Source organism: Periophthalmus magnuspinnatus, chromosome 10 (assembly GCF_009829125.3).
Source record: "Periophthalmus magnuspinnatus isolate fPerMag1 chromosome 10, fPerMag1.2.pri, whole genome shotgun sequence".
Taxonomy (NCBI): Eukaryota; Metazoa; Chordata; class Actinopteri; order Gobiiformes; family Gobiidae; genus Periophthalmus; species Periophthalmus magnuspinnatus.
The window spans coordinates 33092655-33118798 of record NC_047135.1 but is presented as its reverse complement, the minus strand read 5'-3'; the positions used below and the strand labels follow the sequence as shown (position 1 = coordinate 33118798).

General features: G+C 40.7%; 1 protein-coding gene across 1 annotated transcript in view; it reads right to left on the bottom strand.

Annotated features, from left to right (window-relative positions):
* Nucleotides 1-26144, bottom strand: part of pcdh11 (protocadherin 11) — a 161133-nt gene that overhangs the window by 74522 nt on the left and 60467 nt on the right. Inside the window, exon 4 of the mRNA XM_033974233.2 lies at nucleotides 23658-23717. Within this exon, the coding sequence (XP_033830124.1) occupies nucleotides 23658-23717 (60 nt within the window). The remainder of the gene's footprint in view (nucleotides 1-23657; nucleotides 23718-26144) is intronic.

Below are 26144 nucleotides of genomic sequence, written 5' to 3'. Positions count from 1 at the left end.
ACCCACTGCTCTGTGTTTACGTCGTTCTCTAGTTTTATTTTCTTAATCTGTGAGACGTGTAGGATTTAGAGGTACCACGCAGACTTTTTGGTACAAATTTGGTACAAAAACAATCTGCAACTCGCTAACGTGACGCGCAGCTCCACAGGGCGGACCAACAACTTCACGGTTCTTTGTTTGTTGTGACGACTTTTACAATGATGTCGCTTCCATTGGGCACCACAGTTTTCTAACACATTAGTCAGCGGACATGTTTCTTCGATTTAAATGAGTATTAAAGATATAACATAAAGATCCACGGGTGTCACGGATTATAAATACAAAGCAGACACAAGCACAATACGTTTTTGCGCATCGTTCTATCATTGTTCAACTTTTCACCACAGTAAATTGCCAAAACTGCCATCTACTGAACATTTTTATTATTAATCTAACTCCAAAGCTAACTCCAAAGCTACATCTCTGGCTCTAGTACACTCTGACGGACACATGCACACGCAAATTCACACTGCAATTAAAATTCACTATGTGGCATTTGGTGACGAGGGCGTGAGTTCTTACAATATTCTGCAGTTAAATGAACTCGCAAAAGGGCAGTTACTTATTTGTAATAAGTTAGGTTAAATAACATTTGTAGCGTAGTCACAACAACTTTTCCTCTTTTCAATTCAGAGCGCTAACCCTGCCTCACAGACCCTCACATGCATACTGAACACATAGTCGGGGTCATTTTTAACAAGCTCCTACAACTATCTGAGTGACACCGAAACCAACACGGGGTCAGCTCATTTGAATATAAAATATGATCTGGATTTTTCTGACAAATATAATTAAAAATAGACCCAAGTCGTGTCTGCATATTATAATAGCGTGATCGTCTCAGGTCTATTTAAGGAGGGACTCATTTGCATGGCACTGACTGGTCATTCAAAGCACTGTTTTACTGCGGGCTATCTTCTTCATCATCGCCTTGTTTCTTGTTTCTCACATGTTTTATTCAATATCTTGTGACACAGACTTCATGTTTTCAACCAATTAAGTGTATGATAATGTCCAGAGAGGTGACCCCTGGCTGTCTCATGTTAAAATGACATCAAAATGGAGCCCGTGTGTTGAAGTTAGACAGAAAGCTAGCCACGCTATTGTACGATTTATAGTGAAAAAGAGTTTATATCAACTTCAAATAACAATACTGTGTTTGGTTTTAGAAAATATACCACAGGCCTTTTACGTAATAATTTTAGAACGAGGTTAGTTCAAGAAAATGTAAATAAAATGCATTAAATAAAGTGTAAAGAGTGACCCGGATCCACACCAATAGTGTTCTGGCTCCAGTCAAATGAAGCTAATCGATGCTAGCAGTTTTAGCGGCGAATTTGGAGTCGAGTTCAATATTTGGAATTCCGATCGTGAGTATCATAGCAACCAAAGAGCCAATCCGGAGCGAGGATGTTGAAGGTAACGCCTCTTCCCTCCCGCACCTTCGGTTTAGCAACGCTGTCAATCAAACTTGTTGCTAATGCTAACCGGAGCAACCTCGGGAAAAGCAGGTGTCTGATTTGTCTGTTATTAACGTTTGTATTTCAAATCACGGACACAAACGCGAAATAAAAACACCGGGATCTTGTAGAACGAACGTTTTAAGTCGAAAATGACGAGTCTGACAGCAGCGTTTACGGTGAGAGGGGGTGACCGTTTTTCAATTTAAAGTGAATTGGAGCCAAAGTCGATGGAGCTGGAAGCACGACATGAGCGCGCGTATTTGTATTTGGAACGCGGAGGTTAGCAGGTTAGCTACGTCCATTTATAAATACAGTCTATGATCCACACCAAGACGTATGTTTATCTTGACCTCATGCTAACCTTGCGATCTTGTTAGCAAAAGTAAAAAATGTGCACGTTTTTGAAGCTTCCCGTTTACCATTACCGCGTATATCGTCTAAGTAAGAATGGGTGAGTGACCTTTTCCGCGCTCCTCACAGGCTGGGAGAGAGTTACATTAAGATGAGTGCATTTGTTGGTGAAGCACATCAAAGTACAGAGGGATGTCTTACCAAGCAAAGGCACTGGAGCCTGTACCACAGCTTTGATCACTCCAGGAGCTCTGATCATTAAAATATTGGATAAATAATTGATTAAAAAACCACCAGACTGTATTGTTGCAGAGAGTCAGTATCCGAATGTGGCTCTGTGTAGAGAAATACGACGGTGGATTATTAACACGCTGTAAATTGTCAGGGAAAAGATGTGATTTTCAGCGTGTAATTTTGACACCTTTCATTATATACCTCGTTTATATCTGGGAATATTTTAACTCGGTCAAGTAATTCAATAATATTCAATAATATTTCAATTTACAACCGCAAGTCCCTTTCTTTTCGCAGCCACAGACGGAATAAAGAAGTCACTCATAGCGTTCGGCTCTGGTCAAATGAAACTCGTCAACGCTAGCAGTTAAAGCTGCGAATTTGGAGCCGAGTTTGTTACTCTGACTACGTGTATCATAGCAACCAAAGAGCCAATCGAAAGGAAGGTTGTTGAAGGTAACACTGATTCCCGTGCGCAACGCTAGCCCCCTTCCTCGTGGAAAGAAGACGCTTGTTATTAACGTTCATATCTTGATTTACGGACACAATAGTGAAATAAAAATACCAGGATCACGAGTCGGTTAATACGAACGTTTCAGACCAAAATGATGAGACTCACTGCAGCAGTTTTTCAGTGTAAAGGAATGAACGCGGAGGCTAGCAGGTTAGCTATGTGCATTTATGTATACAGTCTATAGTTGCAGCCGATTCTCCTGCAAAGTGTGTTTTCCTGTGTTTACCTGGTCACTTTTTTTTTATCTCCATCAATAGTAACTCACGGCATTTTCCCCCATGTGAACTTTAAACCCATACGCGCTGATTGTATAGAAGCACCAAATGATATTTCTCTTATTTGATCAAAAATATTTCAGTCGCTCAGTTTATAGATATAGATATAGAGTCTATTTGTCTTCCAAAGAGACAGAGGGACTAATATTCTTGATGCCGAGAGCCGTTTCGAGCTGTGACCAGAGGCAAACTGAAATTACATTTACTGTGAAGGCAAGTGCACTATATAGAGAAACGGACAAAAGACAAACTGTGTGGATGCGACGCTTTTAATAAGACAATTTTCTATCAGTCTTTAGAGTTGGTCCGGTTAATGAGTGCGCCTCTGAGCATTTACATTTAGACTGAAGCCGGGACGTGCTCCAGGAGTGTTTTGGGTTTGCTTTTTGTAAATAAAAGAGACGTGTGTGTTTGTGTTTGCCCTGTTCCACATGTTACAGTAGATTTTTGTGAGCAGGTGTATCAGTACATGTACAGTTTACATGTATTAACGTTTAATTTTCTCATCACTGACACAAAGTTTATTGTCTCAAAGTCGGGACAATGTCAGTTATGATGTAATCGGACAATTTATCCATACACAACTTTACAGAGCGCAACAACAGCCACATGCCGGAGTTACAACTAACCCTATTCTGATATTTTTAGCAACAATGTTCAAAGCTTCAGAAAAAGGCCTGCAGAAGTTAGCGCACAATAGTTTGTGATCTTGTGTGCAAAGACTGTGATCTGATGTGAAGTTTAAGGCAGACTAACGCCTTCTAACAGGCTTTTCCCCAGAGCCTCCTGCTTTTAAGTGTTTAGCGCTAATGAGATCCACTGCCTCCACGGACACACACCAGTTTATTTGGTAGTGTAAATACCTCGGATGGTGCCAAGCAGATAGTGAGGGGAAGAGACAGAGAACAGGCCATCGCCGCTGTAGCCCGCCTCCTCCTCTGCCTATTCCAGACCATTTGTTGTGACTCAAACTTAAGGTTGACTGTGAAGGCGAGCTACACCGCTGTTCAAGCACAATGCCCCCCTCACGCAGCCCGGGAAATAATGGTCAACTCGGACTTGTCAGCGGCGCCTCTCGGTTTGCCACAAATGCCATGTGAAAAGTGGCACAGTCTGACTTGGAGAGGCTGTTAAGGGCGCAGGGAGAGCGTATGGCAGGTGACAGCGCGGGTGTCTGCATGGATGAGATGCCTAAATATGTCATGAAACAGAATAACAGGCGTGTTAGCAAGGGACTGTGAGATCCGCACTGACATAAGCTGGGTTTGGATTGAGCACGGAATAAATAAATAAAAAAAATAAATACGCAAATCCAACTGTAATCTGTTTTTTGCAGAAAATTGTTACTGTCCTGAACAAGACGTAATAAATATGAAAAAGGAGGTAAAAATCCTTCTGTTTCTCAATGGAAATACAATGGCAGCTTTGCAGGTGGTAGTGTCACTGACAAACACATACGAGCATATGCACACCTAACAACAACATTCTCCAAATAAACTGAAAAAAAAATCATCTTGGACACAGTTACCATCTGCCTAGGCACACGAAAACATCGTCTCCGCCAAGAATTAGCCGACTTCAAGTTTACATCTTCTATATTTTCTGGCAACACAGCAGGTCTCCAACAGTGTGATAAAACTGTACCAAACAAAACACCTCCTCATCACAACGGGCTAATAAAGTCTTCAATATACTTAAGTGTACCCTTAGATAAACACGAGCCGGGGTTTGAGCCCATTGCATTGGTGTTTGCCTGTTCCAAAGAGTATTGACGTCCACATTGACATTCAATAAAGGCAAAACCTTTCAGCAAACCGCAAGGAGTGGTGTAAATCCTGCACACTTGACTGGGCGCCGAGGTACAACTTTGCCTTTAACACAATTACTAGACAGCAATAACGTCCAGGCCGCTCCAACCAATTTTGATTTACAAGTGGACAACATGTTGGCTTTCATCAACTTATTATTATTAAGTGGTGTGTATGTTTGCCTTTTCCCCTGGACGATTCCCACTCCCAGTCCATTCGCCCTGAGGTATTGATCCTCTGGCGGACCGGCCCCTCTTGATTTCATTAGGCTAGCTGCTGTTAATTACTCCACACTCTAACCTTTCGCTGTTTCATTTGGACCGACAAATTGGGTGAATTAAAAACGGGGGAGGTAGAGAAAGCACGGGAGAAACAGAAGCAGGCTGAATGGTAAAGGCTGGTGGACAGACAACCCCCCTCCCTCCTTCCCCGTTAGCCGTAGCGCTAGTGTCAGAATCCCAAGGGGTGTAATAATTAAAAAAGTTCATCAGTGTGCTGTGTTTTGAAATTATGCAGAGGGAGCCCGCTGCAGTGATTGTTGCAGGGTGTTCATTTACAAACCGGTTGGATCTGGTGCGACTGTCTGGGGACCCATGTTTTAACACGCGGTTATGTGTTTGTAAAACCTTCGCCGCAGACACGCAGATAATCCAGATTAGATTCATTTATGCATATGTATTTACAGGCTATGGCACATTTATTCTACATTTTAATTTACTAATTGCTTTTAAAAGATGCAGTGATAAACGGCAACTTTAAATAAACAGTGCAAAATTATTTACCCTTAAAAATCCTTGTTAGAGATTTAAGCCGTGTTATAATGTTACCTCATCAAAAACAGACCTGGAGTTGTGTTTTGTTTGGTTCACACATGTTTGAGTCACACTTTATTATTAGTCTGTTTACAGCTCCAAATCTAAAAATGCTCTATTCTACCTTGTGATGTCGTGAAGTGTTTTGAAGTTAACAGCTCCTTTTGTGCAATGAGTGTAATGTGCAATGTGTGTGATGTGCAATGTGTGTGGTGTGTAATGAGTGTGGTGTGTAATGTCCAATGTGTGTGGTGTGTAATGTCCAATGTGTGTGATGTGCAATGTGTCTAATGTGCAATGAGTCTATTGTGCAATGTGTGTGATGTGCAATGTGTGTAATGTGCAATGAGTGTAATGTACAATGAGTGTAATGTGCAATGTGCAATGTGTGTAACGTGTAATATGTGTAATGTGCATTGAGTGGAATCTACAACTCTGGGAATTGTGGATTTTTTTATTTTGACCCTTCTCTGACCCCAGCCCTTGAGACAACAGATGTAAATTAGCCTTGGCTATAATCCCGTGTGTTTATGTTCATGTCTGTTCATTAACACACTTTCTTTCAACCAAATAAATAAATCAGTTAAACTTTAAACTTAAATTTTATCATTAGTTCAGTAGACATTGGCAATTTCAGAGCTGAAATGATCCAAATGATTCTAGAAATGAAGGTGTGTGGAGTTTAAAAACACAGTGGGGCACTTCCTGTATCACCACATGGCATCACAAAATGGAGTGTTTTCTGTTTGAGAGAAGCCTAAATATGTGTGTGTGCGTGTGTGTGTGTGTGTGTGTGTTAAACATGTGTGAATGAAACAAAACACAACTCTAGGTATGATTTTGATGAGGAAAAACATAACATAGATTAAAAAAAATAGTGTAGTTTAGCAGTTTTAAGACCCACTTTATAGTCTCCAAAGGGAAATCCAGCCTCTGCATTTGACCCATTTGATCCCACATTGGTGCAGGAGCTGTGGGTGACTGCAGTGCTGCCAGATCTTGAGCTACGTTTGGTCAGGACAATCGTAGCTATAGAGAATCTACTGCATGTTTTGGGTTGATGGAGGAAACACAGAGACACAGACTGAAACACACAAACTCCACACACTCCACACACAAACACCCAGGGAATCGAACCTGTGAACCTTTGCGCTCAGAGGCAATTCACCGTATTTGTCATGACTCATCTTCCTTGATTGTTTGGTTAAGTATTAATAAAACACTGAATTACTAATTAAAAGGATTCATAAAAATTGCAAAAAAAAAACAGTATTGTGGTCATTGGCGCGCACCTTTTACTTTCAATCTGTTTATCTAAAAAATGATGAAAAAGCGAACCTTTTTATCCACTCATCTCATTCATTTCGCGATTTCTGCTCTTTGAAAATAACTCACTTAAATCTGCTCCTCGACAAGCGCATTACAGCCTCGCGCACAAGTTATAATTAGAGTGGATTTAATGCCTTGTGTCATAGGATTACACATACGCAGTACATGGCATCAAAAGCTCCCCTAAATCACGGAGGATACACCATTGATTAACCATGTGAGAGTGTGAACCAGATGATGAGGACTGGGGCTCTAAATCCATTCTCAATCGATAGCACCACTTCCTACACATCAAGGCATTATCGACAGAAATTACTACCATCTGTAATTGGTGACTTCCAGCGCGCCCGGTGATTTCTGGCCCACCTCTCTCAATATGTTTATCCCCGCGAGTAACAAAATTTGCTTGCAAGGATGGCTCTTGATAATCACCTGCTTCGGCGCCGCACAATATTTGGGCACATTACCATCATCATAGCCGCGGCAATAACAGCGTATTTGGGGTGTTTAATGCGGCAGATGCCCTTCCTTCAAGGTTGAACTTACGAGTCTTCGTGGAAAAGATGGTCCATGATACAGAAGGAGCCATTTTGAGTGGTCCCTTTGGCTGAGATAATAACTTCATCATAATTAGCTGCTGGAGCTCGGGAGTGCTGGATTGTGGGTAGCACTGGGATCTGGGCTGATTTATTGCTTGATTTAATTACGTATCAAAATTCAATTAGACGCGCTTTCAACCAAATTCAAAGTGAGTTTTTGTCAAGCTGTCCCCTGGAATGAGGCGTCGGCTGAAGGACATCCTTCATAATGTGGTGACATCTAAGTTAATGATCCCCACGCACTCCAAAGCTCGTGTGTTACAGAAGAAAGACGCGGGTTACAAGATTTGGAAGGATTTTAATAGGGAGAGTTATCAGTTTATTCATGCTTCACTTCACTTCTCAACTTAGATAAAATACCTCAGCATCTCACTTACTTTCATTCTGGTGCGTCTTAATGAGCTCCTTTAATAAATCTTTCTTTAAAGGGGACAAATTATGCAAAATCAAATGCTTAGAGTTGTATTCAGATTGATTCATGCGTGTTTGAGTAATCCTGTGTGTCCTGCGTTTGAGTGCTTGGGAAATTTCAAGTTTCACCTACCCCCTATGTCAACCCGCGGAAAAATGCTGCAAAACAAATTTACCGTTGGGTGCAAATAAAGTCACCTGACCCTGAACCGCTCTGCACTCTGCAATAAAAAAAAAAAGTGAGTAAATAAATAAATAAATAAATAAAAATAATAATAATAAATAAATAAATAAATAAATAAATAAATAAATAAATAAATAAATAAATAAATAAATAAATAAATAAATAAATAAATAAATAAATAAATAAATAAATAAATAAATAAATAAATAAATAAATAAATAAATAATAACAAAAAGACTGGATTATACTCGTTGGGATAAAAAAAAAAAAAAAGTCATAGCTATTTTTCAACAATAAAAGCTACTATACGACTATGACATGATGAAGGAGGGGCACGTCTCTCTCACCTCTGCAGCTTGACCTGGAAGTACATGGACAATAACGAAAATGTAAACCCATGATGTGCGTGTGCTACCGTTTCAAAAATCCTCCCCAAAATGATCACGTATCAAATATCTTCTTTAAGTCTCCATACATTCTCGGCCGAATGCGCAAACCAAAAGGTCATAATCCATTTAAAGCTAAAATTTCCAATTCCAAAAGTTGCGGTAAAAGCCAAACTTGGTGAGTGCCAAAAGTGTTTTATTAGTCTCCAAGAGCCCGGCACAAACCAGTGGAGTAAAGTGAAGTAATTTCCTGGTCCTTTCGTGAGACAATGACACATTATCTACCCAGGAACACACTGGAAAAACAGCGCACACTTGTCACAAAGGAGAACACCTGCTCCAAGCCGCGTTTTGTATTTATTAGCACAAAATATCTAACATCAAGTCTTAGGGGTCAGACAGAGCCATTTTTCTACTTTTAGCAATGGAAACCAAAGCTGCGTTTAAAGAAGGTTCTATTCCTGGTGCCATGTAAAGCTCCGCTCCCAAAAATCATTTTTATTGAGCTGAGTGTGTAAACAACATGAAAACGTCAGTACATATGCAATCAAAATCAAATCTAACTATTTATATGTCCATTTAACACAAAATATCCAAAGTGTGTTAGTTTTAGTACAAAGTGTGCGGGATAAATATGAAAAACATGATGCATCGATCACTCCAGACCTGCTGATACTTGCACCACGGAGTTTATTTCTTGTATTACTTTTACCTGTAGATTAAAGTAACAAGTGCAGATGTGTTTCTAAGAATTATCATGTTTCTCTGTTATCTGTTTGTCTCTATAGAAATGCTATTGCTTTGCCTGGAATGTTCCATAGTATAGTATTAGACTTGCAGTTATTCAATTACAGGTGTTTCAATTGTCAAAAAAAACAACAAAAAAACAACATCCATCCATTAATTTTTTTTCCCGCTTATCCAGTGTTGGGTCACAGGGGCAGCAGTCTAAGCAGGGCCTCCCAGACTTCTCTCACCCCAGACACGTCCTCCAGCTCCTCTGGTGGGACCCCAGACCAGCCAGTGTTGGTATTTTTCTTTTTCTTTTTTTTGTTTATGTTTTTATTTATTTATTTTTTGTGATAGTTTTTGTTTTTTGTTTTTGTTTTTTTGTTGTTTTTTTTTTTTGGGGGGGGGGGGTTATTGTTTTTGGGGTTTTTTGTATGTTTTTTTTTTAATAGTTTTTCTGTGAGTTTTTTTTTTTTTTTTTTTTTTTAACATCAAGCTACTGTAAAAAGTAAATAAAAACCTTGAAAACACATATCATTACAGTGTAGGGTGTCACCTCTCCACAGATCTGACTTGACCTGTAGGCGTCACCTTCTCGCCTCCCTCGAGACATAAGCTAAACGCCATTCATCCAAACATTCCAGCCAAAGCAATAACATCTCCGTGGAAACAACCAAACGGCAGACTATCCAGCAAAAAATCTCCACATTTCACCTTTAATTCCACGTGTCTGTCGAGGATACGGCGGCGCTTTCTCATATCCCTGTATCAGAGTGGTCGTCTGGCTGGTGTCATATAAAGCTGATTAGCCCCATGTTGCATCATCAGTAGGTATTAGGATTCATCCACTTGACAGTCATTCATTGTAACAGTGATGGTCACACAGTATGACTTGTAAATGAGCTGGAGCTGGCGCTAACACACGACCAGCTGTTAGGGCTTTATCAGAGCACATACTGAACCTGTCTGCAGCCTCTCACGCTCACACCGAGGAAGTGAGGACCATAAGGAAGCATGTATGAGACAGTCAAACCTCCAGCACGCAGCTAGCCAAATATTTTTATTGATATCTTTTACAGTGCTGAGTGTGGCATATTTCACGAGCTAATACGCTAACATGCTAATATACTGTATGTACGAAAAGACGTTTTAGTGCATGTGCGTTATAATGTGTGTGTGTAGTGGCTCGTGTGTTTTAATCAGGCTAAAAAACAATAGCAGCTCACTTTCAAACGTGGTTGGTAGCGTGAGTGCTAAAATGACCTGATTGAAGTGTGTTCGGTGAAGAGGGATCTATTTTTTCAACACAAGGCACTTCTAGATTACCACGGGTGTCATCAAGAGGTGGGAGTGAACATTTGCAGATATCAAGTGGGAAGCAACCTAAAAATACAGGATTACTCAAACAAAAGAAAATAAAACTTAGCAGAACTCTAGGTGTGATGTGGATTAGGGAGTGAAAAAGCTATAGTTTACATAAAAGCTTTTATTGGATATGTCGATTAGCCAAGCTTTGATGGAGATCGCATCAGAAGTTGAGCGCGGTCGAGTCTGGATGGGAGACCAGCAAAAACAGCCATTGTGTCCTAAGGCAAGACACTTCACCACGTTGCCTGATTTAAATGTGGTGTGTGAGTGCATGTTGGGCAGCTGTGGCTACAATAATGTCAGAGTTTCAATGTTTTTTTTTTACGTGAGACAAAATAATGGAGAATGGGGCACTGCTGTATTCACCTTAAACTCACTTTGCCCTTTTACAACACACTTTCTCATCGCATTGTTAGGATGCTGTTCTGTCTCCATAGGCATCTCCAGCCAAAGCTGTCTGTACATTATATCCATGTTTGTCCATGCAGCGCTGGAGTCCTTCTGAGCCTAAGCCGAGTAAACCCTCTGCATACACAGGAAGCGAGCTATCAGTGTCTGCTTAATTCTCTATTATCAGTGAGGCCACAGCTGCAGACATTCTTTGACCACTGCTCCATGGATGAAATATTAACCGTCAACACACTCAATATTCAGGAACAGACACGAGTTCCTCTACCACCATCTCCGGAGAGACCTGTGCCAAGTTCATGAATATTTTCTCAGGTAATCCATATGAATGTGAAAGCCAAGCAACAGGATTACTCCCTTGCAAATGCTTGTGTAGCTCTTTCTGTGCCCTGTCCTACAGTCCACAATGATATTTCATTCCCAGGTTAATTTAGCCACAACCTTCTCACAGGGCGCATTAAAGAGAAGGGATTGCCTGTTTTACTATTCAGCATGACTGCGACTGATCTGCTTTCACAATCTACCGACAGAAATTGCATTATGACAACATGACATATGGAAATCCATTGTTCGGAATAACTAAACAAAAAATTATACGCCTGTTACTAAATGGGATGCTGGAAGACGCTGGTTTTTCATAATCAACTGCAGCTATGAAAAGGCCCGTATGACACGACCCTCTGATCTATGTCCTGATGCTGTTTCCTCATCACAAACAGACCTGGAGTTGTGTTTTTTGAGTTGTGTTCTTCTCTGAAAACAGAAAACACTCCATTCCACCTTGTGATGTCATCATGTGGTAATACAGGAAGTGCTCCACTGTGTTTTTAAACTGCACACACCTTCACTAGAATCATTTGGATCATTTCAGCCACTGGAATTGCCAATCTCTACTGAACTAAAATGAAAAAAAAAAACTACCACTTCATGACATCACAAGGTGGAACAGAGCATTTTGAGCTTTGGAGATGTTAGACTAATAATGAAAGGTTACTCAAAAATGTATGAAACAAAACACAACTCCAGGTCTGTTTTTGAGGAGGTAATAACATTCTAACACGGCTAAAAGCTCACAAGAGTCAATTTTGCGTAATACAGGACTTTTAATAAATCATTATTTCTTCCCCTGTTTCTAAATGAAATGCACAAATATGATTGATTGGATTCTATTGTATTCCTGTGATGAGACTCGCCCGTATCGGCTTGTCTCCTAATGGCTGTCATCTGTCAGCATGTGTTAACCTTGATACTTGAAGCCTGACAAAGTAGCATTCGGTCTGCCTATTTAGTTAGTGTCTTCCTCAAATATGTTTGTGTCAGTTTCCTTGGCAGCTCAGTCATTTTAAATTACACTATTGACGCGACTGTAAAACACTGTGAGGCTGTCTGTCTGCACCCACCGGGGTCCATCACCATTACCAAAACAAACTTCTGCTCTGTGCCAGGGTAATTTCAGCCCGGCCTCCCCACCGCTCAGTGTGCTAGTAATATTAATATCTTTGTAGAAGCAAATGCATGCTCCGGGAGGCCCGTCCCATGTGCTTTTTTTTTTGTTCCAAACCTCTTGCTGTTTCTCTGGCCACTGCCAAGTGCATTAACATATGTTCTCGTGGTGCAGTGGAGCTACTCTGCAATGGTAAATGCCTTATTACAGCAAGAGCCGCGGCACATTCCCTCCACTGAATATCCATAAGTAGTAAAACAGCAGCCATGTCTGCCCACACGAGGCTGCGATGTGCCTCACGTGATGGGGGGTCCTTAACATTTAGTCAGAAGCTCTCCTCTGTCAAATTGATATTCCGCCCACTCTCTATAATGGCGGGTGGTAATAATGACAAATAAAGGAAATATTGCTGCTGCATGCTATGCACCGAGTGTAATAAGGTCATGGGCTGGTGATGTGTTTTCTTGTGCTTTTGCTTTATGCCTCTTTAGCATGCAGAGTCAAATTCTCACAGTATGACTTACATCTCCAAAGACTACACCACTGTGAAATATGCAAAGGCACACAGCGAGGAAATATCTCGAGCCTCGCCAGAGCGGCCGACTTAAGAGCCTGGACGCTTCAAATCATCGCTTCAGTTTCCTGTGGAATGTGTTTGTCTCACCAACATCTACAATACGACTGTGCCATGAGATAAAATACACATTTTGTCACAAATTATCCAAAGAAACGGTGCTGTCATAATGTGGTAGTTGGAGGCTGCAGTGAAAATGATTGGGTTTATATAAAGAGAGATATATAAGACATATATAACACTGATATTTCTTACATAGCAACAGGATTAAAATAGTGTACAGTATTTCCACGGGGAACAAACTGAACAGTGACATTACAAAACTGCTGATTAGTTAGAAAACACTGCACTTTTCTGGTAATTGTATCCATGGAGATGTTATAGCTTTGTCTGAATATTCCACAGCATGGCATTAAACTGCATGAATTCAATTACAGATGTTACATTGTTTTAAAATACATTGATGATTATGCATTCTTACTGTGAGCCAAGCCGTAGGTCCACAGATCTGACCTGACACTTGGCCTAACGGTGTCATCTGCTCGTCTCCATAGAGGTACAAGTTAAATGACACAGTGTGGAACATTCCTGACGACGTAATAACATTCAAACACGTGCACGGATCACCTGTATGAACCCAGCGTAACATGAGGAAGACACGCGATCCATCTGATGTCATAATCTACTTATAATAAGGTAGAGATAAAGCCAGAAGACAATTTGGGACATGCACCAATGAGCAACTGTCAGTGAAAGCCAGTGGCAGTCATGACTTATTCAGAATCCTGCTCTAATAATATATCCATCCTGAAGACACATTTGCGGAGCATTGATTTGAAGCCATTGTGAAAGTAGCTTCAGACTGTATAAGGTCTGGAGCTGGTATTATATCATCTACTGAACTGCGCTGATTTATAACGGGAGGAGAAAGAACGGGCCGAGATATTGTATTAAGCTTCATATTGATACTTTTCATATGGTAGCAACATTCCTCGGAGGGTGTGAAGTACAATCTCACCGTAAGGAACTGACTTAGTTGGAAGCGTAGACGTAGACTAACCCGCTAGCCGCTGCGTTTCAGATAGGAGGCGAGCGTGGGTGCACATCCGGCTACGTCGACGCTGGCTCCAATTCGCTTTGTATTGAAAAACTGCTGCTGTCAGACTCATCGTTTTGGTCTTAAAATGAACCTGCTCTACATGATCCTGGTGTTTTTATTTTGTTACTGTGTCCGTAAATCAAGATGTGACCCTTAATATTGTTCCTTCCCCGAGGTCACTCCCGCTAGCAACAGGTTTGATTGACAGCGTTGCTAACCGCCTGCTCTCTCGTTTTAGCAGAAGGTGGGAAGGGGCGTTACCTCCCACAGCCTCGCTCCAGATTAGCTCTTTGGTTACTATAATACTGTAGATCGGAATTCAACATAAGGAACTCGGCTCTAACGTAGATGTCTATACAGTAACCGCTAGCCTCGTTGAGCATTTGGAGCTAAACGCCGATGTTGACGTCACACTCGCTTACTCCGCTTCTTCATAACAGTCTGTGGTTGGAAGTTAAAGTCGCAAGCTCGCGTTTTTGAGTTAGCACCATTCACCTCGTTTGGTTTTCAGACCATCTAACACCGTATCTGGCCGCGTTCGCCAACATGTGCGCAGTGTCACCAAGGTAACTGTGAAACTGTCTCCAAAAAGACGAACCCCCCGTACCCACCGCAAAGCATCAATACAGAACCACGAGGCACCTGAACAGTTCAAATATAAACATCCTTACTAACATATTTTCAAAGCGAATATTAAGTGTTTGATAAACGCTTTATCTGTGAATTTATAAAGTTGACAGAGCACCCCGAGACGCCGCGCTGTTTGTCTGGGAGATGTATCGCACAGACAAGATTGCACCACTATGCAGCTAATGAACCCTCTAAGGCTTTGTTGAAGTCATTAAACATGGAAACTAAGTATAATCTTAATGACACCCAATTACATCAAAATAACCTGACCACACAAGGCGAGCACCGTGACAGAATCTTACAGGTCATTACATCACATGGAGAAGAACAAGCTCCGCCGCGAGATCCTGACACTTGTGATAAGCGCAAAACAACTGCCGTGTCCTTGTGTGGGATTTAACCTGCTTTTAAGATGCTGCAGTTGCTTTTAACCTTGGAAAGCGGCACACTGGCATTTAGCAGCAAAAGAGCCAAAACCGAGAGAGAGAAGTGCTGACGTCCATAAGACCTAATGAAACATAAGACCTAATGAAACTACTATTGAACTTTAACAGACACGTCAAATCAATAATAAATACATCTGCAGCTTTTTACCATTTAACACTGCAAAACACTGCAAAATTAAAGGTGCGCTGTCTACACCAGACGTGGAGAGACTTATCCATGCATTTGTCTTCAGGAGGTTAGACTATTGTAACCAGGAAGTACTTCACACACGTGTCCTGTGGCTCAGGTCTGTGACTCCTGTGGCTCAGAGAATAAACTTTAAAGCAGCTCTGTGTGAACAAGTCTCTCCAAGGACCAGCACCAAAGAACATCTCCCACATGAGCCACATGAACCATCTCACATGAGGAGGACTAAACCAGGACTAAACCAGGACTAAACCAGTTTTCTGCAGCTAAAACCTGAAACATTCTTCCTGAAGAATGTGAGACAGGCCTCTACTTTGACATTGTTTAAATCCAGGCTCCAAATGGTTGTGTTTATCTGTGAATGTGACTGAAAGGGCTTTATCCTGCATTTTAATCATCATAAAATTAACATTAAAAGAGATTTTAATGTTAATTTTATGATGATTATTTATGTTTTCATTTGTTGTATTGTGATTTTAATGTCTTTCTTATTCTTAAAGCACTTTGAATTACCTTGTGTATGAATTATCCTACACAAATAAACGTGCCTTGCTTTGCCTATTGATTCTAATGTATTAGATCCTTGTATCACTCACTAAAAATATAACAAGGACTTCTGTGTGTCTCAAATAACACACAAAATCATATGACAACTGCTAAACACTTTTTAATAACTGCACATACTAAAACACAAACAAAGACTTAATTTGTAATGAACAAATAGTGTGTTGAGGAGAACTCTCAAACCCCTAAGTCTGAATCATTCTTAATAAACAATTTGTTGTTTGTGTCTTATTAAGTCTAATTAAGGTGTATTTATGTATTTGTGTATTTGTTGTATTTTATAAAGTGGTAGGACTGTCATTATAATCACTATATGGACTCATCGTTGGAGGACAGTATTTTTTGTTGGCACATTTTCTTTGCAATAATGGGGAGATTTTGGTTATTTTTGCTGTATTATGATCAGATTTGAGGTGGACAGAGTTGAAATAATAACTTTTATGGATATTTTTTGATTAATTCTGCTTCAAAATGTGCTTTCGTAACAGCGGAACTGAAAAAAACGAAGAAAAACACGATTGATTCTTGCGCATTAGAACCTTCCATAACTTTAATAAGTGTTTTTACATATCACCAATATAGACACAAGACGATATACAAAATCATATGAACACGCCAATAGTTGTTGTGGGTCAGTGACAGTGATCGTCTCCAGTCCAGCTGCTTTGTGAAGTCGGCGTCTGTGCAGTAAATATCAAAGCGCTCGTCTCTGTTCACTGTCATCACATTTGAATTACGATAGAAGCAGAGAACAGGTCAAACCTTAGTCGTGTCACGTCAGGTACAAGAGAGATGTGTAAATAATGCAGTGAGCTGTGGGTGCCCTGACCCTGCTGGAGGTGACGGTATACATTCAGGTTAACTAGAGGTTAATGGCACATGAGCAGCAGAGTGAGTCACCACAACAATTATGACGCGTAGGAATCATGATCTATATTTTTATGTTCGTTCTGATGCGTTTACAGGAATAACAACCCGTTCTATTTAAAGTGAATGGTGATGTATAATCTGCTGGTTGTCTGCAAGAAAATTGAAAAACATGTAAACTATATTGTGCGATTTATGTGAACTAGAAAAGCTAATACATCTCCTAAAACGTGTCTTATGTAAAAGACTCATCTGGGTAAATTGAATGAAAATATATCTCAGTTTGTGAAATTCATTTGACTCCTATTGGTCAAATGCACAGCCCTGGGCCCGGCTGCAGTCTGGGACTCACAATGACTTCCTGTTAATGGGACGGGGGCGCCGGGAGAATCCGCCCTGAGCAGACATTTCCACACGGATACGGCCTTTGGCACCGGGGTACCTGCCCCCAGCCATCTGCACTGATGTGACAAATGATTCTATATCAAAGGCCTCTGCACTGATTTGCCTGGTAATTGATTGGAAGTGAGGCTCTCAAATCCCTGATTGGTTTAGTGAGATGCAGGCAAGATTTTCTGAGGCAAGTGAGTCTAAAGGACAGCCACACAGACGAGAATATGAGGGGGGAAGTGAGAAAAGTGCACACTGAACAAATCTGAATTACATTTGTAAGCAGGGCATTCTTTACACTCCCTATGCAAATGATATTTTTATGAAAACAGTGTGGTCGCTGTCTCTCACAGTCTTCTTCCACTGCAGCTGATAGAATATCCAATTTGTTAGTGTGTCCATGAAGATTGGATTTCACAATTCAGAAAAAAGAATTTGTTACAAAATGGAACATTATTGATTTGTTCCACATGGAGGTGTGGTTTCGTTCTGATATATGAGCCTGGTCAGTGTGTGTGGGGGAGCAGGCATTAGATATTCATTCATCAATTCCCTCTGAATTTTTGATGCGATTAACCCTTGTTGTGGAAATGGTGTGACAAGGGAGATAAGGTGGAACATGGAGGTCAGTCGGTGTGCAGATGCCCTGGAGGATTAGCTCAGAGCCAGAAAGCAGCAGAAAAACAGTGACTGACTGAACAGCACATCAATAAAAGATTATAGAAAATGGGTCAATGTTTAAATATGAATCAGAACTAATGTTAATTAATGATTACATACCACTTAAAGGGTCTCATTTACATGTTTGATATTTCACATTCATATCCAATGCAAATGTGAATGTAAAAGTAGCATTAGCTTAGTCAGGCTTTTAGTGACCATCTCCTCACCATGAAACTGTACAACTGTACAACTCTACAACTGTACAACTCTACAACTGTACAACTGTACAACTCTATAACTGTGCAAATGTACAACTGTGCAGCTGTACAACTGTGTACAACTGTGCAACTGTGCAACTGTGTAACTGTGCACACTGACATGGAGGACACTGGGCACAAGACAGAATGTGTTATAATAACACCATAATACCATACAGACAGAAATGTTATGTCTATGTAAAAAAATACTAAATATCTATCTATCTATCTGTGTATGTATGTATGTGTATGTATATATATATGTACATATCAATATATATATATATATATATATATATATATATATATATATATATATATATATATATATATATATATATATATAGATAGAATATATATATATATATAGATATATATACACCATCCAGTGCCTTTATTACACGGCCGGATGGTCTGTTCTGTACCTTTTGCCATTTGACACAGACATGTGCTGTTTTCTAGTGACAGCTGCTGCACAGTCCTGGTCCCACAGGTCACAAATGACCTTTTGGATTGTCTTTTTGAAGTCACAAAGCATTATTTGTTTGACGATGGCCACGATGCTACCGCGAGCGGCCGGATGGTGCCCAGGGTTGTTGCTGGCTGTCTTGTGAGATCACATTTACCTCTGCTGAATGGTGAGGGGGTGTGCACAGTGTGTGGACTGGAAGGACATGGCACTGGGACGTCCATGTTTAGAGCGCTGTGGAGCTCACCACACAGAGCCCGGTGCCTTTACCATGAGCTACATGACTGGCCTCTTGTTTGGATGCCGGGGGGATTTCTTTAGAATAAATAATGAATCATCATTACGTTGTGTTGATTGTGTGGCCTGCAGAGTGTGTAAAAGGCTGCAGCTTACACATCTTTGAAACATTTTATCGGTGCTTTTACATTTGCATATGAGTCCATCTTCATGAGCTAAAGTGGCTTGCTTATGTGTTCTGTTCATTAGTCTATTAAATCATTGTTAGGTGGCATTTCACTGGAGAGCCCTAAATGGAGTTTGGTGGATTCAGTAAGTTAGTAATTTGAAAGCTGGCATGGTGCAGGGTGCAGAGCGGGCACACGCTGTCAGAGGTGCGTGATCCCCACCCCCATCCCCTGGCCTCTCCATCTGTCACCTAACAAGATTGCACTGTTTACACAGAAGCGTGCATATATTTATGCATGGCATCTCCTCATTGGAACACACATTCATGTTCATCTGTCAGCACGGCTCTGAAGAACTGCAAAGTGCAGTGCACCTCAGGACGGAGCACTATCAAACTCTGATAGCTGTTATATACTTAAAGCTGCAGGATGATTCGGGATTTTTTTTAATGCCAGATGCCCTTCCTTCTAACTTTTTATTTATCCTTCGGCCTAGTCAGTACTACCAAAAAGCTGTCTGATACTGACCCATTAATTACTTTATATTTTTACTCATTTTTACAAACGAAGCAGCATGGCCTCCTATAATATATCTGACTGATTTAACTGATTTTATGTAATGCACCATTTTTTATTTTATTTTTGTTTTGTTTTTAATAATTATAGTCCACAAAAAACATCTGTACACCAGGACTGTGCTCCTGCAGTTCAGTGTGTTCATCACCTGTGCAGTGGTTCAATACAAACCCACCGTTTACATCCATATTCCCTGCTCGCTATTCATTCCATGCCATGTTCGACTTTAATGAGAAAGCGTTATTCAAGCTGTACTTTCACAAGGAAAAACTGACACAATTTTGCGTTGCCTGAAGCTTGGTGTCAGAAATATGATCTTGGCCTCACCTCCTACCCTGCCTGGCGCTCCGTAATAATGCTCTGAGGTGAGCCCACTCATCAATTATTCACACAATACAACATTTTTACTCTTTATCTCCACTGTTGGAAAAGGACTATTTAAGAAAAATAGAAAGGAAAAAAAATATTTCCCGAGAAAAGAAGGAGGGAAAAAGAAAAAGGCCTGAGCTCGGCATTGGACAGACAATCCTCTCCGCACCAGTTATAATTGTAGTTTAACAATGTGGCAGCCGCTGGGATTTTCAATAATATGCAGTATATGGCCTTTAAACTGGGATCGCTATGGAAACCGGAGCCCCCGTATGACCCCGCGATGCCCACCCACTCGGACAGCCGTTAATCATCTTCGCTCAGATCCTGGCACTGCAAAATTTGGCCAATGTGTCAAGAAGCAATTACATATACTTAGTGCTTGGGTAGGCTCTCCTCTCCTCCCACCCTGCTCCATCGGCTGCACTCTCATTCTCACACTCTTAATATAATCACAGAGCAGTTTAAAAGCCCTATCCATCTGAGGGGATGCGCACCATGCAGATGAAGGCAAGGGTATAAAGACAGGCCATATCCTATTCTGGCTATTATAATCACAATATCCTTTTAAATCATTTGACTGTCATTGACTTATTTTACCAGCCGCCTGAATGTGCTGTCACAGCTGAAGCTAAAATGTCTCAAAGTGGATTTTATTAAAAGCAGAGTGTCAGTTGAAATCTGTTTTTTTCTCATCAAATGATTATGATTTTTTTTCCAGGAAGCACAGACCAAACAGGAAGACCTCTTAATAAACTATCACACAAGATTCTTCACATAAAAGTCAACAAAAAACCCTCAAATCCACAGATAACACAACACACAGGGAAAGAACAATGAAATAACAAGATATTCTGTTGAGTGAGTATTAAATGCCAGGGAGGAGAGGTGGTTTTCAGTCTAGTCTTAAACTTCGCTAAAGACTGAGAGGATCTGACAGGCAGAGGGCGCTGTTCTATAGTCGGGACGCTACCACAGCAGAGTGTCACTTGAGATTTGTTTTTTTCTCATCAAATGATTATGATTTTTTTTCCAGGAAGCACAGACCAAACAGGAAGCCCTCTTAATAAACCATCTAACAAGATTTTTGAAGATTCTCCACATAAAAGTCAACAAAAAAACCCTCAAATCCACAGATAACACAACACACAGGGAAAGAACGAATGAAATAACAAGATATTCTGTTGAGTGCGTATTAAATGCCAGGGAGGAGAGATGGTTTTCAGTCTAGTCTTAAACTGCACTAAGATCTGACAGGCAGAGGGCGCTGTTCTATAGTCTGAGCACAACCACAGAAAAGCCTTTGTCACGTCTGGTCTTGAGCGTCTCAACAGGGAAACGGGAAATATTATTGATTAATCCGCTTGTTTTTTATTGACAATGATTTTCTAACTCTGTTCTGGTTAAATCGACGCAAAACATCGCAGCGGAATTGCACTCTGCTGCCGTCTGCTGGGCCTTTAGCTCAGTTTGAGAACGGCAGGTGGAAGAATTACTGTAAATGATTTCAAAGGTGTTGCAAAGATTATACAATGCTTTCCTGGAGGTGACGGGGGTTGGTTTAAAAGGCATAGACGAGCATAAACAGCCTCTTTAACCGTTATAATGCCCAATGTCAGCTTCTCCAGGTTTGTCTTCATCTCGTCTTTGGACTTAATGGGTTTCTTGTGATTGTCTGAGTAATTGAGTAGATCTACTACGTCTGCGTACATAATTACTTAAACAAGTCCGTTGTATTCGTGAGACATATTGTGTGGGTGCAGATCATGAAGAGTGATGTGAGGCTAAAGGGAGATCAGGTTGCGGCGCTAACAGCTCCAACGGCATCCACAAAGCCGCACGTGGTGTTCCCCACATTACATCACTAGTGTGTCAATGGAACAAGTCAAGCAAACGGGAGAGAGAGGCAAGAAAATGTGCGTCCATAAATAACACACAGGAAGGCTGCAGACACGGATAGGCTCGCATAGGATTGCATGTTATTTATACGGCGCGATGCTGAGGCGGTAAGATGGCTCCAGTTGGTGGTTAGAGACAAAAAAAATGGGGTTTTCATAGAATTTTTGTGCACATAAAACATTACGAACACATTTACTTGCACTTTATAATGTCTAATCTGTCACTTATCTGCATTTGTTCAATCACAGACACAGAAAAATGAATAAAAATGCATTTTTCCTGCGCGTGGGCTTGCCTTTCCATAGATCTCACTTGAAATTTGGTCTGCTAGTGTCACCTGCTTGTCTCAAAACAGAAAAGTTACACAGCAAAAGTCTTATATTTGCTTTCATTCCTATTTTGCTCTTGTTCTGGCCTGGTCACCCATGTTTTATATTATTTTTTTGTTTTGTTTTTTGCGTTACACACGGATACACATATTAAAATGACAGTTGTATTTGTGAAATGCAGCTGCCCTAACAGAAACAGGTCGCCACAGGAGGGTATTGTGCCAGTCATTTTCATATTTAGGACTGCTAGGCAAATATTCAAATGGTTTCGGCTGCACCTGCAACGTACCACAAGCCTCCGATGAGTTTTAATACAACACTTTGAATTGTTTTAACAGACAAATCCCAAGTAAACGCACGTGTCAAGTTCCCTTTTGTCCAAACTGTGACCTCAACTGTGTCTTGATAGCTGTCTGTCAATAAATATTTGCCCATTTAACACTTTGAAATGCCAGTTTTTTTGCTCGAAAGTTCTCCTTTTTCCAAGAATCTGAACGTACGTTTTATTCAAAAGCTGTACTTATATGCACCGCCCGAGAAAATTTCTACTTTTCTTAGATTTACTGATACAAAACTACACAAATGCAATCTTTAGAGACCCATTTTTGGGCGTTGGTCCATTTTTTGGGAAGCTCTGGAACACTGTGTAGGTGGATTTCATCTGTCAATCACTGCTGCCATCCATCCTTCAACCATCAATCTCAGCCTGGGTTGTTTTTTTTCTTTCTTTCTTATTCATCCTCTCATATTTCTACAATCATTTCCAGTCTCCCAAACTCATCTGTTATATTTAAGTGTGCATTAGTGCTGAGAGCGATGGCGGCTTTGAGCGCCTGATGACAGCCTGTCAGACTTGGAGGCACTTTTTTCGGAAGGTCTTCTGCTCCTCGCCACCGCGGCCACTCATCCAGAAGAGGACACTGGCATTTTTGACACATTTGGTGCTAAGTGAACTGAACTAGTGTGATTTTCACTACATGACACATTATCGCATTTGCAAGAAGCATCAACCAAGAGAAATAGATGACACCGGAATTTACTAAAGTCAGTGAGAGGAGATGACTTTGACTGAGAAAGGACAGGAATAATTAACAACTCATAATGTGGCCTTTTGGAACACTTCTTCAACAGATTCGGAGTCATTCGCAATCAGTGTCTGCGAATCAGCGAGTTAAGTAAATTCTGAACATACTCTGTACATTTTGCAGCGGTTATCCATCAAGAATATAAGCTCAACTAAGTATATTTGTGAAAAGTACTGCTACTACACCCTACTACTACCGACACTTCTAATGCAAGTCAACTGCTACCACTTCTTCAGCTTCTTAAAACACAGATTTTTCACCACACTCCTGCTGCTGCAAGTGCCTCCGCGTTAGCTTCTCCTACTGTTTCCGTTTCATCCTTTTAGAGAAATAATATATATTTTTCCGCAGAGTAAAGAAACATTAATTTGTAGAAATGAGCCGAGTCAAAAGCAGTTACGTCCCAAATAATATAGGACTAAAAAGTAAATTAAATATCTCAAATCAGTGCTATAAGTTGCACGCGTTTGCTGTGTGGTGGGAGCGGGGGCTTACCTTATGAGGACAAATTGGGGGCGGCGAGCTGAAAGACTTGTCTGGTGTCTGGGCCGAGTTCTACAAGAGAAACACATTATCAGAGCGTGTTTTCAGCACACGGGACTGGTTCACTGCAAATTACACTGACACAAACCCCAGCTCTTAGCCCCGACCTGTGCCATTAGTATCTCCGCAGCGACTCTATAAGATTTAAGCATCTTACACCAACAACCTCCGCCGCCCGCTAAGACTACTATGATTAAGAGAGGCGAAATATCCTGTGTAATATTTGATGCGTCGGGAAAATAGCAGTTGTTGTTTGGTTTCCGCGACTTAAATCCTTCTTTGCCAAAGGATTTGTCTGGACATATGCTTTCAGGTTAAATGCCTATTACATTTGTATTATGGCGATGCGAGATGACATCTTTTTGACCTTGTTTTGACTGCAATGACCGACAGCTAAAGGATCCTACAGACTCCTACTCCTACGACTTTTACAAATGATATTCCAGCAGTTTCCGTGGGCGTCGCCATCGTCATTCGGGTTTTGTATTGTTTTTGCAGGGGCTGCTCAAGTTCGACAGCAAATAAATTCTATAGGGACATCGTTTTAAGCCGCCCAGAGAATCGGTGCAGTGTGACTTGTTGGGCACGTGAACGCTGAACATTTTACGCAAATAAACCAACTTTTTTTTATGTCTCGTTTTTCTCGGCACTACGAAGAAATCTTAGAAAGTTTAGTACCATTTAGAGCAAAAGAAAGTTTAATATCAACCTATAATAAATTTAAATCTTTAAATCATCATTTTAAGTTGATCTAAAGCTAATTTTCTGACTTAATGTACATCTTTTAGTATATTTTTGGGTCTCTTGCTTGGTATTTTACTTCACTTTCTTGCAAATCTTTGGTACTTTGTTCCTCTTTGCCAAATTCTTTGTCTCAACATGTGTTTTTAGGTTAAATGATAATCACGCTAGTATTACATTCGTTACAAGAAAGAACCCATTATTAAACAGACACAGTAAGGTAAGTCACCAGGACGACGACAGATGGTCCTGCTGCTCCCGTTTATGCAAAACCTGAAATATTTGCATATCTGCCCTTATAAAAAAAAAAAAAAGAAGCACAAAACACTGCGACTTTTTTTTACTTGACCTCACTGACAAATACAAAACGTGCATTGTGCCAAACGTTTTAGGACGCCTGCAAAGCCTCATGGGGAAGGCGCTGTTGATTTTCACACAGGTGCTTTCGGTTATGTGCTCAAATCCAATTAAGTGCCAGTGGTACGTCTGATGCTCCGCGACACTATTAATGGTCGCCTTATGGTACTACCAGGACGGGCGCGGGCTCTCCTGACACTACGCATCTATTTTTCATTTGGAGAAGAATATTCCTTCTCCGACCGGCCGAGGCAAAGACAGAGCGGGGAAACACACACGAGGAGACTTCATTCTAACATAAACACTGAGCTTCATAAAATATACATGAATAAATGGGCCATGCTGGAGCGATGGAATTAGCGGGTAGATTTTTCCCTGAAGATCGAGGGGGCTATATGAGCATGATATCCTAATTGATGTGACAAATAAACATGGTGATCTAGTCTGGAGGGGGAAGAAAGGAAGGGGGCGGAGTTACAGTGAGGAAGAGGACGCCATGTGATGCTTATAGTCAGAATAATTTCAAGGTGGCATGGATTGAAACGTTGGGAAAAACTGGGATTAAACCAGACGCACTTTCTCTCATTACACCGTTTTTCCTCCAAGCTTGGACCTGTGTAATTTTCTTCTCTTAAGATCAACCTGAAGATGGTTTACCGCATTAATAAATACATAAATACACACATAAATAATGAAAAATGAATCTTCGTGCATGTCTACACCACACGATGCCATTTTGCGAAGACTTTCTTTTCTTTTTGTCAACATAAAATCAAGAAAATAAAAGAGACACTGTCATCTTTGAGCTCACCTTCACTCTGAAACATTTTGCATCAGCCCCACAAGCAATATTGACAGGGCTTGCAACACAGAACCTAGGATTACACCACATATTGATGTTTTTGTCTTTTCCAAGTGCAAGCCTCGGTTATTGTAATTTGATGAGAGCCGTAGAGGACAGAGCTATGATATCCATCCAAATGTATTTTCTGATAACTGTAACATGAGGTTTGCTCGGCGGATTTTAGGCAGACGTGCTGATCAAGCGCAGATCTTTATCGCCGTTCCCCATCGCAGACGTGGTTTACTTGTGTTGTGTACGTCGAGATGTGAAAAACGGCTGCCATCTTACTTTTGGATTGGCTTTTATAACTTCCATTCAAAATAAGTGAGGACATTTTAAGCTGAACAGCCAGATCACACTATTTTGAGCTGAGTGGACAAAGACTAGTGGCCCATTTGTTTGGCTGCTCGCAAATGTTATTATCCTGCTTTTCCCAAGTGGCGGGGTTTGGTAAAGAGCATCTCAAGGTTTAGTTTTACCAACACTGTTTGACCTCC